This window comes from Emydura macquarii, unplaced genomic scaffold (genome assembly GCF_026122565.2).
Source record: "Emydura macquarii macquarii isolate MOO-44397 ecotype Brisbane River unplaced genomic scaffold, CSIRO-AGI_Emac_v2 contig_2676, whole genome shotgun sequence".
In the NCBI taxonomy this organism is placed as follows: Eukaryota; Metazoa; Chordata; order Testudines; family Chelidae; genus Emydura; species Emydura macquarii.
Window position 1 is genome coordinate 1,233,702 of NW_027132813.1, and position 17,005 is coordinate 1,250,706.

The 17,005-nt window shown below is 54.2% G+C and overlaps 2 protein-coding genes across 3 annotated transcripts in view; one reads left to right on the forward strand and one right to left on the reverse strand.

The window, feature by feature from the left end:
* The first annotated feature begins 1,502 nt into the window (after positions 1–1,502).
* Positions 1,503–11,649, forward strand: LOC137164118 (regulator of G-protein signaling 22-like). Its single transcript, XM_067564703.1, has 9 exons — positions 1,503–1,546; positions 2,758–2,915; positions 3,658–3,826; positions 4,515–4,592; positions 5,429–6,335; positions 6,884–7,079; positions 8,695–8,867; positions 9,383–9,481; positions 10,822–11,649. The coding sequence occupies exons 1-9, from the start codon at positions 1,503–1,505 to the stop codon at positions 10,918–10,920; spliced, it is 1,923 nt and encodes a 640-aa protein (XP_067420804.1). The 3' UTR covers positions 10,921–11,649.
* AARS2 (alanyl-tRNA synthetase 2, mitochondrial) overlaps positions 9,878–17,005 on the reverse strand; it is a 29,838-nt gene continuing 22,710 nt past the window's right edge. Inside the window, exons 18-23 of one of the 2 annotated variants that reach the window (XM_067564749.1) lie at positions 16,301–16,423; positions 15,724–15,834; positions 14,671–14,754; positions 14,228–14,338; positions 13,537–13,702; positions 9,878–10,026 (exon numbers count right to left, since the gene is read on the reverse strand). In XM_067564749.1, coding sequence (XP_067420850.1) covers positions 13,538–13,702; positions 14,228–14,338; positions 14,671–14,754; positions 15,724–15,834; positions 16,301–16,423 — 594 coding nt within the window. In that variant the 3' untranslated portion in view covers positions 9,878–10,026; position 13,537. Of the gene's footprint in view, positions 10,027–13,045; positions 13,703–14,227; positions 14,339–14,670; positions 14,755–15,723; positions 15,835–16,300; positions 16,424–17,005 lie in introns of those variants that run through there. The other variant, XM_067564750.1, reaches the window with a different exon arrangement.

The following is a 17,005-nucleotide window of genomic DNA, read 5'->3' on the forward strand; positions in this document are numbered from 1 at the left end:
GCTGAGCAAGCACGTGAAACAACAGCTCCTAAGGTCCTAGCCTCTAGGGTCTGTGCCTCCTCTGGGCTGGTAAATCTTGTTAGCCACAATTCCTGGTCCCACAAAGGGTTAATGGAGATGAGGGGCTGTGTGACTTCCCTCTCCGAAGGTCCTCTCCTGCTCCAGTGTGGTGTTACCCACACCTGCTCTGTGTGGCACTCTGTCCCTCTCTAGTGGGCGGGTGGGGCTAGACCAGCTAGAGACCGATGAGCCTGCTACAGCCTTGGCTAAGAATTACATCTTTTAGCTCAGGCAGCAGAGGCTCATGCATTAAGCTCAAGAGGTCCCAGGTTTGATCCCCGCTGCCGATGACCCACTGGGCTCCCCTTGGAGCTGGGCACCAGGATCTCTTCCTTGGTGTCACCAAAGTCTGGGTTGAGGACCTTGGTGCTAAAAGCATAGAGCTGGAGCCAAGCCTAGGAAGAGGGTGGAGAAAATCAGCATTGACCCCTGCTTGAGCAGGGACCTCGTGGGATATTCTGACCCCCAGATTACAGTGTGGCTCAGTGAGGGGCTGACCTGGGCGATGGGGAATGGGTGTGGCTGACACATCCTGTCCTCCCCTCTCTGTTGGCAGGAGCCGACACAGGACAGTGTGGAGACAACTTTCGCTGCCTTCAGCAGGAGCCAGTATGATGCTCTCAGACGCCTGCGCTCCTACTGGGTTCCCAGGTTTCTCCTCCACCACCAGAGAACCGGGCACTTCAGGTTCATGCAATGGGGAACCACCCAGGAGGGGAGGGGGGAGGAAAAACTCCTCCTTTTGTAGCTCTCAGGAGGCAGGGCCTTCTGCTGTATTGGACAAGCCACAAGAGAACTAGACAGCTGGCTGGAGCTCTTCCCAGACTCCACATCTCCTGCTGGCCTCACCAGCTCTAGAGACCTCTAGGAGGGAGAATCCAGTGGTTACAGCAGGGGCTGAGAACCAGGACTCCTGGGTTCTATTTCTGGATCCAGTAGGGGAGCGACATCCAGTGGTTAGAGGACTGGGATGGGGCATGGTTTCCATTCCCCCTGACTCCTTGCCTGACCTTGAATAAGTCCTGTCCTCTCACTCTGGCTCAGTTTCTTCCCTCTTAAACTGAGAAGAGTGAAATGCTTGGAAAGCAGGGTGTTACAACGTATGTATTTTGACTCCCTGGTAGGGCTGTGCCCACCTCAGGCTCCCAGACCAAGACTAGGCCGCCCAGGAATGCTGACTTCCTGCCTTTGCTCAAGGTGTTTGCGTCGCTTCCCATTGTGGGTGACGGCTGCTGCGTGAATAGAAGCCAAGATCGGTTCAGTGTACGTAACCCCTCCAGGGAGCACGGTTTGGATATTGTGTGTGTCTCAGTGTGTGTATCTTCCCAACAGGATTCAGCCAACAGCGAGGCATGTTAACAGCATGGGGACACAATACCCTGCCTTCCAAAATAAGTGGGGATACTGTCATTGCCTTGTGGAATGTGAGGCAGACAGCCGCCATGTTGCAGATTTCACAGCTGGGGGCAGGGACACCACCAAAATGGTATAGGAGGCAGAGATCGCACCGGCAGAACCACAGGCCCCTTCAACACTAGGCTAGTTGGGGAGACCCCCCATTTAGCTCTAGCATGAGGGTCACACCACGTAACGTTTGAGTGATGGAGGAGGGGTGGCGTGCGTAAGTCCCCTCTGCCCTAGCTCACCACAGACGAGGATCTGGTGAGACTGAGGATATGTCTATACTGGAGCTGGAGGGGTAATTGGCAATCCAAATAGACACATACCTGCACTAGCTCTGATCAAACTCTTTTTAGGGCACTAAAAATAGAAGTGTAGCCACAGTGATGTGAGTGGCAGGAGGGGCTAGCTGCCCTGAGTATGGGGCTAGGGTCTCGGATGGGATTATGCAGTGGTTGTGCCACTGCAGCTATTGTTAGAAGATCGAGCTAGCATGGGCATGTCTGCTTGGGCTGGAAATGATCAGTGAAGACCGACCCTCACAAGAGCTGCAGTGTTTATACATGGGGTGCATGTCAAAAGCGTGGGTGAGAAGGGCCATAAAAGAAGACAACCCAAGTGTTCTTCTCCAAGCACTCGAGATGTCCTCCTGCGCTGTTAATAGTAGCCAGCTGCCTGCCATGCAGGATCATGACCGATAACGTAGCTGGGGTTATTTTGTGTTCTCTCACTGAGGACCTGTTTCTGGCCATGGTCTCAGCAGCTCTCTGTCACCTTTTGAGAGTGAACAGAAGCCAGCAGTGAGGGTCAGAACGAATATAGCACTGAAAACCTCTTCTTGCTCTCCATCTGATGCAGAGTCCGTGCTCTGCTGCAAGCTGGCGAGGGAGGATTGCGTCAGCTTGGCAGCCAGACCGCCCATGGAATCTCCCCGAGACACCGCTGACCTCCCACCTCCTCCGAGCACTATCGTGTGATCATGGGGCTGGAGGGAGCTTTCTTCACTACCTGACCAGGCGAGTCTCTCTGTCTCCAGTCCCTGTGTCTCTAAGCCACCTGAGTGCACTAGGGAGTTCCTGGGAATGTAGACTTTGCAGCTGCACTGACTCCAGCTGTGAAAGATCCTCGATGCGTCAGAGGCAAATGGTGGGTTGCAGTAGTTTTCTGCAGGGGCCACCATACAGCCATGTACAAATCAGCCGGGCTCTATCCCTGCTGGCCGCTCCAGAGGTGATTCTAATTCACTATCCACATTCCCCCAGGCTAACGCACATTCCTTCTCTGCTTACCCTCCAGGTTTGAAGATGCTCAGAAGGTCCATAACCTGCTGCTGTGGCAAGCGTTGGAGAAGCACCAGGTTGCTTGGGAGTGGCAGGCAGACGGGCTCCAGCCACACCGCTCAGCCTGGCAGATCTTCTACACGTACTTGGCGCATGGTGCACCACGTGATGTTGGTGAGCTTCCAGATACCGGCCCTTCCGCACCATGTGCATTCAGCGGCCAAATCCACTTGGCACTGGGTTCAGCGGTAGCTGGGTATGTGTGGGGATACTGGGCTGAACCCCAAAGACCAGCACCAGGGGGCTCATAATGAGCCAGTGCTAGCAAAGTTACTGGCACCTCAGTTCTGGAGAACACAAGTAAGTGAGGGGGTGGCACCAGAAAACATTCAGGAGTCTAGGGAGACAATCAGCCTGAACCTGCAGCCATCAAAATGGAGCTGAGGTTTGAAAGCACATTGCCCCCTCCCTCCAGCTGCTTAATGACCCATTTTCCATGGTGCTGGTAACAGAAGGTCTGGAATGGTAGCAAAAGCCCAGTGAATTCCCAAAGCCAGAGAAGCAGCCCATCCTTCGGGAGGGGAGTTGCTACCACAGTCCATCTCAGTTGTAGGGAGACGTGGGAGTCACTGGCTGATGTTCAGGGTGGGGTTAGAGTATCTAGTTTCCTGCTCAAGTAAACTTGCTGAGCCACTTTCTTCAGCAAACGGCAGCTGTGCCCTGGGACCAACACACTGCCTCTAGGGGAGATTTCCTTGGACTCCCCTGGAGAAGCCGTGCAAACGGGGGCACGGGAGGAGGGTGAGTGTCGAGTGGCTGCATGCTACTTCCCAGTACGATGCCCCTGCCCTTGCAAACTTGCCTTTGCAGATGGAGTCCTAGGCCAACGCTCCATTTGCTTCTCTTTTCCCTGCAGGACTCAGCTCTGAAATGCCACATTACATCCAGTATCTCCAGAGGATGCTCAGCACTAGCAACCAAACCCTGGAGCCTTTGGCCTTGGAACCGGTGGCTCAGCATGTGCTCGCAGTTCTCTGTGGGGCCTGGCTCCGTTACCTCCGCTACGAGATAACCACCTTCCTGGAGTGAGTCCCAAGAACCCTTGGATCCTCTTCTTGAGTTTCCAGACAGTAGTGCAAAGCACAGGCAGGCAAGGCGGAGAGAAGTGGTTTATAGGGGAATTCAGTTCTTGCTTTGCCCATGGACATGTCTCAGATAGCCCCCTAAGTGCACCCAGTGAAGGGCCTTACTCCTCATCTCCAGGCAATTTGGCTCCTTGCAGCCTCAAACAAAACGCTTAGTCCTGGATCCAGACCTTCTACAGTGAGTACTTCTGCACTGTCCTCTCGAGCACTTCCTGCCAGGAGACACTAAGGTTGGAATAAGCTTAGAGCTCTTCCTTGTCCCAAAACCAGTGCTCACCCACCACCCTCTCACACATCGCCTGCTGAATGTAACCATGAACTCTCCCTGCAGCCAGCACTCCTGCCCGACGGCCCCTTCTGCTGTGGGAGGCCAGGACTGGAGTAGCTGGGAACTCCTCCCTAGCCAGCGCTCCTGCTCCACTCCTGATGGCATCTCCTGCTGGAAGCAGAGCAGCTAAATGAAGGGTGGGGGCCTGGGTATTTCATTCACTTCCAGCTTTGGGCTGCAGTGTGAGAGAATTCTTTCCAATTGGCCGGTGTTCTTCGCAAAGATCTTTTAAATTCCTGCTTTTAAGCAAGACAGATGCCCATGTGGCTCATTCGCTCTGTGCCACCCTCCTTCTTGCAGGTACTGTGTCCCAGCATCGTATTTGGAAGCACAGGAGGTCAGGAGAAGAGACAGTAGAATAAAGCAGAGAAGAGACAGGTACTTCTTTGTCTGAACTCACCAAAGGGACCCAGTTGCTTGGGATTCAGGCCGGCAAATCCTGATTTGTGAGCGTTCCAAAGGGAACTCTGTTGGACAAATTTGGATTCACAAAGGTTATCACCAAGCTGATGAATCATTTTCCCAGCTAAAATGTCAGCCTCTTTAGTCATGTCCCTGCTGCCCACTGTCCCCACCACATGTATGTCGGCTCTCCGGCATGCACAGAGTTAAGAATGTGTGCTGTGAGTGTGATATTTGCACCATATAGCCCGGATGCCCAGAGGGGAATGCAGGCTGCTATTCTGATTATGGTCTTATATTTAGATCTTACCTCTCATTTGCGAAAGGACCCAAACCACTTCACTGACGTCTCATGCTGAGAATCCCTTTACCCTCCATTGATATGCAGCTGTGTCTGGGGTGGAATATGGCAGCTTTTTCCCCCACCACACAAAACTACTGCAGAGGACATGAAGAATGCAGCATCCCACTGCAGAGGGAAGTTAGGAGGGCAGAATACAATTCCCTGACCTGGAGTATGGCTAGGGCAACAGCACTGACCGTCTGTCTCATGGGATCTACAATGATAATAGGTGGTCAGGCCCTGAAAAACATCTCCAACACCAGCTCCCTGTGAAGACCTAGGGACGGCACAGACTTAGTGTAGATACCCCTGCAAAACCACCTTTTGGTTTCCCTGGGTGTTGGTGGGGGAAGAAAGGGTCTCCCATCTAACTACAAAGCAGGCCTGATGCTGCTTGGTTTATGAGATCCAACTAGATCATAGCCCGATGTGCTATGGCTGTACTAAGAATCTGTTTGAATCCTTGCAGGGCCAGGAAGAGGAAGGGAAATACCAGCTTTCATGCCCAGGAAGGCGGAGAGCAGCAAAGGCGGCGGAAGAAAGCAGCAGCCAAACCCCAGGGTTCAGGCAGCGCTGGCTTGGCAAGCGGGGAAGGGTCAGTGACACCCCGGCATACCCTGGATCTGCTCAGCAACAAGCTGGTTTTCAAAGCCTTCAGAAAGGCAGCTCAGGAGATGCAAGATGCAGGGCTGCAAAGGATGCTGGGGCTGTTGCAGAAGCTGGAGGGCTGCCGGGCAGCCCCAGAGGGCAGGAAGCGGCTGAGCTGCGCGCTGAAGCTCCTGGACCTCTGGGAGCAGCAAGGGGCTGGGCCACTGAGCCCTCACCTCCCCAGGGGGCTGAGGAAGAGACTGAGGGCGGAAGTGGGCCAGGGAAGAGTAAATGACTCGAGCCTGGAAGAAATCCAAGCTGCCTTGTATGCGCACGTTGCGCCGGCCTTTGAGAGCTTCTGGGCTGAGGTGAGTGAGGGGCTGGGCAGGCATGGAGTCCAGCCCTCCCAGATCCAAGCTGAGGGCTGGCCCAAGCTGGAGCCGCTCCTGCATCTGCTGGCTGCCAAGGTGGCCCTCAAGCGTCTAAGGAACAGGAAAGCCAAGATGGGATCAGCATCCGTGGCCCAGCCCAGCCAGGAAGACAAGGCCTCCTTCTGCCGATCCCTCAGGGCAGCTGCGGAAGGCTGGCCCACCCTGGAGATGCTGCACTTCCTCAAACACCTGCAGGTCCACGGCTCCCCCGTGCTGGAGAATGGCCTGCACTTCCAGCTGGAGGTGCAGAAGTTCAAGAACGCCCATCACGCCATGCCGGACAGGGCTCTCCTGAGGAAGAAGGTGCAGGTGATCCGCAACTGCTTCCTTGTCTCTCAGCTGGAGCCCCGGCTGCAGGTGGGCCTCGTGCTCTGAGGGAGGAGTAGTGATGGGGCAAAGAGAGAGGCAGGCAAGAGAGAGGAGGAGCTGGGACTAAAGCATTAGCTGGGCTCTGATATTCAACACAGGAGTTGTGCAAAACCGAGTGGTGTATGTATGTGTGCGTAACCTCCGTGGGCTCCCTCTGAAGTCAATGACAGCAGGACGGGGCCTCAAGGGCCACATTTAATACTGTAATAGGAAATAGGCTAGTTCCCAATCCCCCCTGAAAAATGCCAAGATGATGAAATGCTTTGAACAACCCCACTCTAATTCCCAGACCAGCCTAGCTCCCAGCCCATCCCCAGCTCAACGCCCCCATGCCTGTCCTCAGCACCCAGCAGGTGCAGAAGAAGAGGCCAAACTGGCGTGAAAGCAGCTGGGATTTCTAGCAGATACCTGGCCCCCCTGTGGCCTTATGCTGTTGAAGCAAGGAGGGAGGGGGAAAGCTTTTTTGCAGCTGGTAGCATGGAGACTTGCTCTTTTCTGCCCCAGGACACTGAGCAGGTTTGTGGCTTGCACTCTAGGTGGCGGTGGATGCTGAGAAGCTGGGGAGAGCTGTTCGGGCAGCTGAGCAGGCCCTCGGGCAGGATGCGCCAACACCACCTGCAGGCCTGTTCGATGAGCTGAGGGACTCGGTCTTCAGCACCCTGCTGCCCTACTGGGCTGGGTTCCGGAAGTCCTGGCTGAAGCGGTCGCCTGTGAGTGCCCAGAGAGCCCCGGGTACGTTCATCACCCTGAGTCCCTGTCATGTCACAGAGCACACCCCTTCTCTAGAGAGTCAGAGGAACTGGAGATGGCACCAATTTTACAGCTGATCGAAGAGTGTTCCCTGCAGTGGGAGCTGGGCAGCCCAGGCACCACATTGCAAGCAAGGGAGGCTGGAGGGGCATGTGCCAGACCCATGATAAAGAAACAGCATGTGCAGTCCAGGCTATCCCATGGGCACATGGCCAATTGAAAAAATAACCTACATGGCTCATGGGAGGAGGCCTTCCTCATCCCCCTGGGGAAGACAATGCCAGAGCCCAGGAGATCTCCCTGGCAGGAGTGATGCCACCTGAAGGGCCCTTTTGCTTTATTTCATCCCACTGCTCCTAGCTAGACTTTCCAGCTCTTTCTGTGACTAGTCTCTGAGCTCCTGCCAGCTGTTGGCACCTTGAGCTGCCCAGAGCTGAGGCAAGATCCTAAGGACCTCTCATTAAGTGGGAAAGGTCACTTCCCATTGAATGGCCAGATCTTTCCTCCCCCACCGTTTTCATTCTCCAGGCAGGCAGGGTGTTTTTCACCCAGTTTATCTCACGCCTATAGTGTAGCTCCTGCCCCCACAGAGGGCACGGCCTGGCTCAGGTTTGTGGGTCTCTTGTCCCTAGGGTGGACCCCTAACATGCTAAGGGCAGTATGGCCTTTCACCCATAGCAATTGCAGAATGGTGGTCCTGCCCTAAGGGATGTATTCCCCCTGGGGCTGCCTTGTAGAATGGAGTATTTGATTGCCCCAACTGGCTTTTTCCACCAGTTTCTGTCTTGTGCAGGCTAAGTAAATACCCAACCCAGTAAACCGCTGCAGGGCTGATGCTCTGCTGCGAGATTTCTCCTCCAGATGGGCCAGGCACTCAGTTGCCCTTTCAAAGCACTGGGCAGCAGCAGTCCCTTGGCACCACTTAAGCTATGTCCTTCTGGAGGCGGGGGAGAGGAGAAAAGGCTGGTAATAAAGCTGTCCCTGCGAGGGCTCCGTGTCAGATCCATTACTCTTCCCTGAGCCCTTTTCATCCAAAAGCTTTACAGACAATGTGGAGACAGGAATCAGCACTACTTAAATGGGGCCATCACTGGGGTGGGACGCAGCGATGCCGCTGCACCAGTCACTGCACAAGGTGAAAGAGGAAGTGAAGTATCACATATCCAAACAAAACGGCAGGGCGGTGGTACAAGAGGGGCAGAATATAATTACCAGAGCTGATTTGGCCACCACACCAGGATGAGTGTCCTGCCTGTGGGGAAAAGTGCCAGGGGATTTCTAATGACGTGAAGCCAAGACCTTGGCTTTACATGAAACAGCAGCATAGCCTCCCCCAGCCCCATGCTGAGGCATTGGCTCACTACAGGCTTTCAGAGCAGAGCCACCCCCCTCTTGAATCATCCTGAACTTTCCTTTGGGGGAAGGGAGGAGGCTCATCCAAATAGTGACTGCAGCTGATCTTTAGCTTGGGCTGTACAGCGCCAGGTGGCCTGGGGCAGAGGGGAAGGAATAATGTCCTGTGGAGTGGCCTGTGGGTGAGCACGGAGAGAAACATGAGAAATCAGGCCCTTAGTCATGACAGTCTCTCCCTCTGCAGTGCTGAGAGCCCAGCAGCTCCTACAGCAGCGACAGGCCCTGTTGGAGCAGCCCCAGGGCCCGCCACAAACTTTCCAGCTGCCTCCACTGCAGCAGCGGGCAAACATCAAGGGGAGCAAGCAGCAGGGCGGCTTCACTTACACCTTCTCTGTCAGCAGGGGCATTGCCCTGAAGGTCAGTGTGCAGAGCTGCACTCCCCCCCACAGGAGCAAGGGGAGCCACCACAGGGACACAGCTGGCCATAAACTCAGAATCGGGCCTGAGGCATGTAATCTATTAAATGCTCCTGCTAGCAGCTGGGCATCTTCAGCTCTGCTGTTAGCCACAAAGGGTATCAGCCTTGTGCACTTGCTGGTAGCACCCAAGCTGTACCTCCCGCCCACACTCCATTACAGGAAGGAGGTACTATTTGCAGCAGCTCTTCATATAGCAACACCCACAACAAATAGCCCCTTGCAAGGCTGGAGCCTCTTTTCTCCATATATTAGCTTCCCTCCCCGTGGTCCCATGCAGCTACTTCTGGGTTGGAACACAGCAGCTGTTTAACAGCTGACAGTAATAACACACTACAGCCTAGGGCAGAAAGTGACTTACACAAACCCAATGCCCTCCCCCCAACAGCTTATTACAGAACCTTTCAGCTCCTGTACCCACAGAGGGTTGGATGTTACAACTCCTTCTCTCCTCAGGCATCCAGCAGAGAAGATACATGCAGCCGCAGCCCTGGCACCTCTGTGACTGGAAACGGCAAGAGGGCGGAAAGAGTTCAGCTTCCTCCCCTTCCAAAGGTACCGGTGCTGCTCTGACCAGGACAGAAAGCGCTCTCGCTTGCAGTACCTCATGCAGAGCCATAACATTGGCCACACAAGTGGCAGCTGGAGGGGGCCAGTGTGCTTCAAATTCAAGCTCTGAGCTGTTTTGACACAGGGAAGCCAAACAGCCAAGCGCTATGGGCCAGATCTGGAACTCGTGAGCCTGTGCTGTAGGGTGGGATGGTAAAGCAAGGCCTGGGCACCCAGCTGGAAGTTCAAGATCCCTGGGCACGGAGAGAAAGCCTGGGAGTCTTGGCCAAAGTCCCATTAAGGCGGGTTTCAATTACCCAGGCTAGATCCAACCTCTTGCTGAACCCAGAGGAGCTGAGGCAGCTGCCTATGCTCCCTGTGCAGCCGCTGTAGCTGAAACTGTGCTCTGGGGAGCACAACAGGCACCAGATCTGCTCTCCTTCCACGAAAAGGCCAGTCGTCCACACCCCACCCCTCCTGAGCATTTCCACCTCCTGCTCGAAGGGCCAGCTTAACAATCACTTTTCCATGGTCAAGTCCTTGTGAAGTGGCTGGAAGCAGAGAACAAAGTGGGATAGCTAAGTGGTGTTACGGGTTAAGCCTCTGATGGCATTTCCAGACCAGAGAGCTGCAGGTAAGAGGGCAGTTCCAGCCTAAGTTTTGAGAGAGCCTGTGAGCCACTTATCTGACACCAGGGGGCCAATATTCCCATTCCTCCCTTCCCCGCTGGGCCAAACAAGGTCCTTGATTTCCCTCCCAGACAAACTCTTACAGCATCCATGAAGCTAAAGAGAAGGAAAGGCAGCCCTCTACCCACAGCAGGTTCTCAATTAGTGCAGCCAGCTCCCAGTGTAGTAGGGAAGGGCTGGGAGGTTCTTTAAGCCGTGGGTGTTCACAGGATGTGCTTTCACAGCTCATGTCACAGCTATGCGTTTGGCTCTTGTTTTACTGCACCAGCCTGTGTCCATATTACGAATGACTCTGAGTTGATCATCAGGTGAGGCCCTCAGTTCCAGGCCCATAGGATCTGCCCTACAACCTCAGTGCTCTTGGGCCAAAGCGTGCCAGCGGCTAGTGCCACAGGCGGGTGTGCTGCCAGCTGTGCAGTGCTGTCTCTGGGGCGGAGAGATTCCACGCATGCCTGCCCAGCCATCAGCTGAGATCCTGCCACGTGACATTCACTCACACATTCCCTGCCGCAGCCTCACATTCTGTAGCAACCTCTGCCTGGCTAGCCTTCACCTCTGAAAACTTGCCCCCTTGGGTGCATTCAAAGTGCTGCTAAGATCATCTTCCTGCCTCATCACCCCCTCTGACCTCCTCCACTGGCTCCTTTTTCTCCACAGACTCGAACAGGAGCTACTCACCTTTCTGTCTCTTCAACACTTAGCCCCAGCTGCTCTATTAATTCCTCGTGCTGCCTTTGCTGTGCCAGCGTTCCCTGACGGCACTGCCTAGTCGCTTTGGCTTCGATTCACAAAGGGACTTAAGTGCCTGAGTGGGTTGAGGCCTCCCCGTCCCAGTTTCAGGCGATCCACAAAACCATCTAACTGCATAAACTCTGTGCCTCTGAGTCTGCAGTAAAAGCTCCTTGGGTGATGGTGTTTCAGGCTCTGAGCCTGTGCGCTGCTGCCTCGTTCTAGGTGGCTGGGTGCCTATCTTCCGCCTATGGCCCAGAACGATTCACAAACGGGGGGAAGTAGGAGTTTGACCACTTAAGTCACGTGCAGGGCCTGATCCAGTAGGCATGCTCAGAGGCTGCCTACCAGCTAGGCCCCTCAGGCAAGTACACACAAAATCATCTGTGGGGGGTGCAGGGGGAGTGGACCAGGCCTCCCCCATCAGTCTCTTAGCCCACTAGTGAGGGTACACACCTGGGATATGGGAGAGCCCCTGATTCAAGCCCCCCACTCCACCTGAGGGAGAAGGGATTTGAACTGGACTGTCACCTCCTGGGCACATGCTCTAACCCCTGGCCTAGGGGATATGCCGAGATGGGGCTCCCTCAATCTCTCTTCTTGAGACTGTTCCACTGTGGAAAAAGAATTAAAAGTCATTTGGGCCAGAGAGCTGGAGAGCACATGCATGTCCAGGGGCTAGGGCACACACCTGAGATGTGGCAGATCCCAGTTCCTATCCCTTCTCCCCCTCAGGGGAACTTTAACTGGGGGTCCCCCAGATAAGCATGCACATCATTGGGCTAAAAGTTATGAGGCCCTTCTTCCCCCCATCCTCTTACAAAAATGGCAGAGGTGCCTAACTGGCCGAGAATGCTGGTAGACACACCTCCCTGCAACCTGGATTTAGGCACCTCTGTGAGAGAGGTGCAGGGCTTAGCACATTCCCCTTCCTTCCTCCCTCTCCCCATCAGCATCTCCCCCTGCCTAGCACACTGGCTTTTAGAAAATGCCATCTAAAGCACCTGTCTTACCCCTGCATGGTGCAGGGGGCCTAGGTGCTGAACTCCAGTTTTGTGATTCACAGCCTGAGATTTTCTAGGCCCTACCAGTTAAGCTTTCCCCATTCCATCCCCCCAAATCCCTGATGCTGCTACCTCATTCTTCAAGCTTACCTCTGCTGTGACACCCAGCACACCATAGCAGCTGATAAGTAGGCAGGGAGAAGCTCCCTCTGCTGTTTCCAGTTTATCTGGTCCCTCCATCCTTGCCTCCTCCCATCCTACCGCATCTTGGCACAAGCCAAGTTTTGCGAGGCCTTTGAGACAAGGAGTGTCTTCACTTTAGGTCACTACAGCCCTGGGCAAGGGCTCCAGGCAGTGGTGTAATGCACATAACACTGAGGTTTGAATTACCCAGGCCACATGAGTTTTTATGATCGATAATTGCATTTACAGCTACACAAATCAACCTGTGCTTTTTAAGGCCAATGCAGGCCTGGGCCTTGCTATCTCCTGCTACAGTGAGTTCCACAGGTTTATTCTACACAATACAGACATGACATCAGCACCAGTGCAACGGTGTTTGCTGCCCAGGCTGTTCTGGGAAATGTGTTCCTGGCTCTCACCTTTAAACATCCCACGATGGCCGAACTCACTGTTGGCACGTGAATAAGTGCCAGGGCTGTATGTGACAAACCAGAGGAACAGGAAACCAGTCCCAGAAGGGGATGCAGTAGGATCACAGAAGAAGCGGGAGGAATAGGTGTAATAGGATGCACACAAAGCAAACAGACTGAATAGCCAGAACATGTTCTTAATATTGGTAGCTGCAGGATGAGCTTCCCTGGGGAAGGGCTGCAACTGCAAACCGCACCAGCTGGAAGTTAGCCAGCACTGAGCAGACTGAGGCAGGGAGCTAGAAGACTTTCCCAGTCTAGTTTCTGCGCTGCTTAGCTGCCCTCGCTGTAAGATGGGGACCAAGCTATTACCCTGAGCGCCCTGGTGGAGTGTGAGAGGGCTGCTCCGTGCTGGAACGGAACTTTGAAGATGAACAATACTACGGGGACAAGAATTAAAGTAGCTGCTGAGGGGAGGGTTTGCTGGGACAGAAGTCCCATGAGGCCTTGCTGTACCGGACCAGAAAGGAAACTGCAGCCAATCAGAAACAGGTGTGAACAGCGCAGCCAATATCAGTTCTTTATTAGCTTCAGAATACCATGGCGAGGTTCCCTCCTCCTCCACAGATCTTTCTTGCGTGTGTGGTAGTCTCTCTCTTAGCCATGACACAGGAGCAGGATCACCCCTCCCGCAGCCATAACTTCCCCACAGGCTGGAGGACTGGGGGAAAACTGGTTCCTTCTGTGATAATTCCCATGAATCCAGACTAGATGGCCAGAAGCAGAATCAGGTGCCTCTGCCTGTTTGGGACAGGATGGTTGGTACCACTCTACCCCTATTCCTATGTTGATCCCTGGTGGCAGGAAGCCAGATATCCCTGATCCATAGTACCTGGCAGCAGCATTCAGCAATGGGAGCTGCTTAAGCCATCCAAGACACAGAGCTCGTCGGATGTGGAGTGTGGTGCAGCAAAGGGATAGCTCTGTTTTAGCATCCCTGAGACTTGAGGCTCCAGCTGACCTCACAAACAAGGAATCACCCTTACTTCAGCGTCTACTCCAGGCAAACTCCAGTGCAGCAGTCAGGGCCCCCTGAAGATCCTTGGCGTTCCCAGTACCCTTGGCTACAATGCCAGAGCCCCCTGCGTTGCCTCCCATCTGAGTACAGACAGCCAGGGCCCAATCAGCAGCAGAAAACTTGGGCAGGGAACTCTGGGGAGAGACATGGGGAGAGAGAGGTTAGCCTGACTGTGGGCCAGGAGGCACTGCCGCCTAGATGGGGAAAGAAGGGGCCATAGGGCCCTTTCACAGCACACAGGCAACCTGGGTCCTTGCTCCCTGAGCCAGCAGGGGCTGGCATATTGTGGAAGCTGAGCCCTGCTCACTGCTCTGCCCTGCCCCGCCCCATGGCAAACTTGGGCGTCATTCTTGGAGAGGAGCCAGCAGTGTCCCTGGGGCTTCCAGCCACACCATGCTCAGCCTCAGCGTGGGTGCCTTGCGTCTCATCACAGACTCCTCTAGATGATTAAGCAGCAGCACTGCCAGGGGGAATCCCGTATAATCCTTGCTGGAAGGGGAATGCTGCAGCCCAGGGCCTGTCTCCCAAATGGGGCAGATGTGGTTACTGCCCACGCTCTGGACTATTAGCTTTCCCTCCCCCGGCAACAGAACACAAGACAGTCCATTAATCTTTGCAGGCAGAGATTCCCAGTTGAGATGCAGCACGAGCCTGCTTACCTTGGACACCTGACAGGCACAGAGCACCTCGCCGGAAGCCTGCGGGCTGAGCAGCAGCACTGACGCGCCAGGAGATTTGTCACAAAGCTGGTTCACCACCTTCATCAGGATCTAGGAGAGGCATGGAGGGGAAGTGTCAGGAAAGGAGGGGGAAGACTCCTGAGCAAACGACGAAGCAGATGAAACACTAGGGCAGGATGTTACTGTGCCAGCCAGGGCACTGCTCAGCAGGCTAACGAGCAGCTCAGCTTACTCTGCTCTCTGACAGTTCTGCCTCCTCTCCCCCAAATTGCTCCAACCCCTGCAACAGCATCCCCCTGTGCCTCAATCCATCCAACCTAGCCCTAAGCCAGTTCCGTCGGACTCCAGAGCCCAGCCCTACTGACGTCCCCTGGGCTCGGGGAGATGGAAACTGCACAGAGATTTCAGTCACGAACACTCACTGAGAGCGAGTCGACCGGGATGGTATCGATGATGACTGGCTGCTTGGAATGCTTCTCCAGCAGGCCTTGCGCCTTCTCTGCAGCCTGGAGAAGGAAAGACACAGCTCTGTGACAGACCACAGCTAGCATGGGAAGGAGGAGGGGACACGCAGCATGGTCATAGGGGAAGGGAATGCGGTCATGGGGTGGGGAGCTGTCCAACGCCATGGCGGGGCCAGACTAAGACCTGCAGACTCAAATCCCATTTGCCCACTGAATAGGCTGTGCAAGCCACTGACTGCGGACATGTCTCAGTCCTGCCCCGGAGAGGACCCCACTCCCGCCCCCCCAAGGGAGAGGGAAGTTCAGTCTCGGTGGCCCATTGAATCCGACATCCCAGATACATTTGGCAGCAACCAAGTGTTTAGCATTAGTATTCTGAATAGCCTCGTTCCCAGAACTAGCTGCAGAAAACGATCAACCACCATTCCTACAGTGTCTTAAATAGAATCAATTAACAAAATCTCGGAGGCCGCATGAGCTAGAGCAACACGCACAGGGCTGGGGGGGAAGTCCCGAGGTCTATTCCCTGCTCTCCCACTGATGCTGGGTAGCCTCGGGAAGTCACTTCAGAGCTCTGTGCCTCAGTTTCGCCGTCTGTAACACCGGGGATAATATTTACCTGCCTCTCAGTGGAGGCGTGGGGTTGTGAGATCAGCCTTTGTAAAGCACTTACACATTGTTTCCCCATCTTCGCAGTGCCGGGAGTTAGCCCATGGTGAAAGGCTAATTCCAGCACTTACACCAGAATGGACTTTCTGGGTAGTTAGGTGAATCAGCAACAAATAGCACAGCTTGGAGCTTTCTCCTACACCTGCTGGAAATGGCCTCCCCTTCCCCCACATTCCCAGGGACCTGATTTCTTTGAGGGGGTCACTCTGCGATGAGCAGAATGGCTGTGGTTTTCCTGTACGGGAAGCTCAAGCCGAGGGAATCTGGCCATTCAGCGTAGAACAATCTGGTGGCCTTCAGCAGGCTGCAAAGCTGCCAGTGATCTTGCTGCTGCGCCCTTACCTGACTGATTTCCAGTTTTCTGACAGCTGTGTTTGTGGTTCGCTGCAGGGCTTTGAGAATGGCCTGCAGTTCCCTTCTCTGCCACTGGGGCATTGCAGTGTTGCACACCACCTGAAAAAACAAGCAGCTGCTTAAATACACACACCTCCACAGACCTCCTAGAATTCAAATCCTAATTCTTCAGGAGGTGGGGGTGGCACTTAAGCTTCTGCTTGCGCCTTGCTATCTCATTGTCTGATCTGATCAAGTAATCGGCAGCTGCTGAAGCCTGCGGAAAACCTAAGTGGGTGCCAAGGAGGAAAATGGTTTAAACAATCTGGGCATCATCTCCAAAGCTACACCCCTGCTGCCACCTTGTTTCTTACGACAATAGGGTTTCCTGCCATACAAACTCAGAAGCGGACTGAGATCTCTCCAACTCTTTTCATGTCAGTCACCAAACAGGTCACTGGATGGCAGCAGCTTTCTGCTACTATTGACCTGGGTTTGGAGATTGGAACCTAATGGCGAAGAGAAACGTGACTCAGTGTTTTAAACTTGTGTTGGGATGCTTCCGTATGTGGACCATGGCACTCACTTTGGTCAGGCAGCCCACCTCCTTGGAGAGTCTCTGCACCTCAGGAAGAGAAGAGCTTCTCTGTTTCACACGCACAGAGAGCGAGTCGACTTCTTTAGCCAAGGACTGGCCTACTTCCCGGGCCTAGGAGAGCAACAGAAACAGCCCTTCAGGAGACAGACACACACTCAGCAGGGTAGGGGTGAAATCGCAGGGCATGAACCCTTCAATCTTTCAAGTGGTAGACAGCTAGAAAGTGGCTGCTGTAAAGGTCTGGCTCTTGTTTTGGGTTTTATTAGTGGCAAGCAGGTAGGTGTCTAACTAAGATAGTGAGAGTCTGGAAGACAATCCTCCCCAAAGATTTATAGCCACTGATAACTTGTAAGGGACTGAACCACCCACGGAGGCAGGCCCTTCAATAAACACTTCACACCGTGTTTAAATGGTTGTCAGTGACACCAGGGGCACTGGCTAGAGGAGCTATGAGAGCCCCATCATTTGGGCTGTTTTTTGACAAGCAGATGCACTATGGGAGATGGAGATCTGTTCCCTCTTCTCGCACATCCCCCTGGGATCCAATATAGGATTGCTGGGTGCATTTTCTAGCTGCATTGCCTAGTCTAGTGTTAACATCCCAAGTGATGGGGCTCAGATCTCTACCGGTGGGAGTTTTTTCCTGACAACATCCTTCACTTTCACAGCTTGGAGTATCCTTTCCCTGTGGGG

What these genes read in the sequence shown, in the direction of transcription:
- LOC137164118 (XM_067564703.1), top strand. Translation starts at nt 1,503, where the DNA reads ATGTTGCAGATTTCACAGCTGGGGGCAGGGACACCACCAAAATG. An exon ending in ATAAAGCAGAGAAGAGACAG is followed by an intron (nt 4,593 to 5,428) that starts GTACTTCTTTGT and finishes GAATCCTTGCAG; the next exon opens with GGCCAGGAAGAGGAAGGGAA. An exon ending in GAGTGCCCAGAGAGCCCCGG is followed by an intron (nt 7,080 to 8,694) that starts GTACGTTCATCA and finishes CTCCCTCTGCAG; the next exon opens with TGCTGAGAGCCCAGCAGCTC.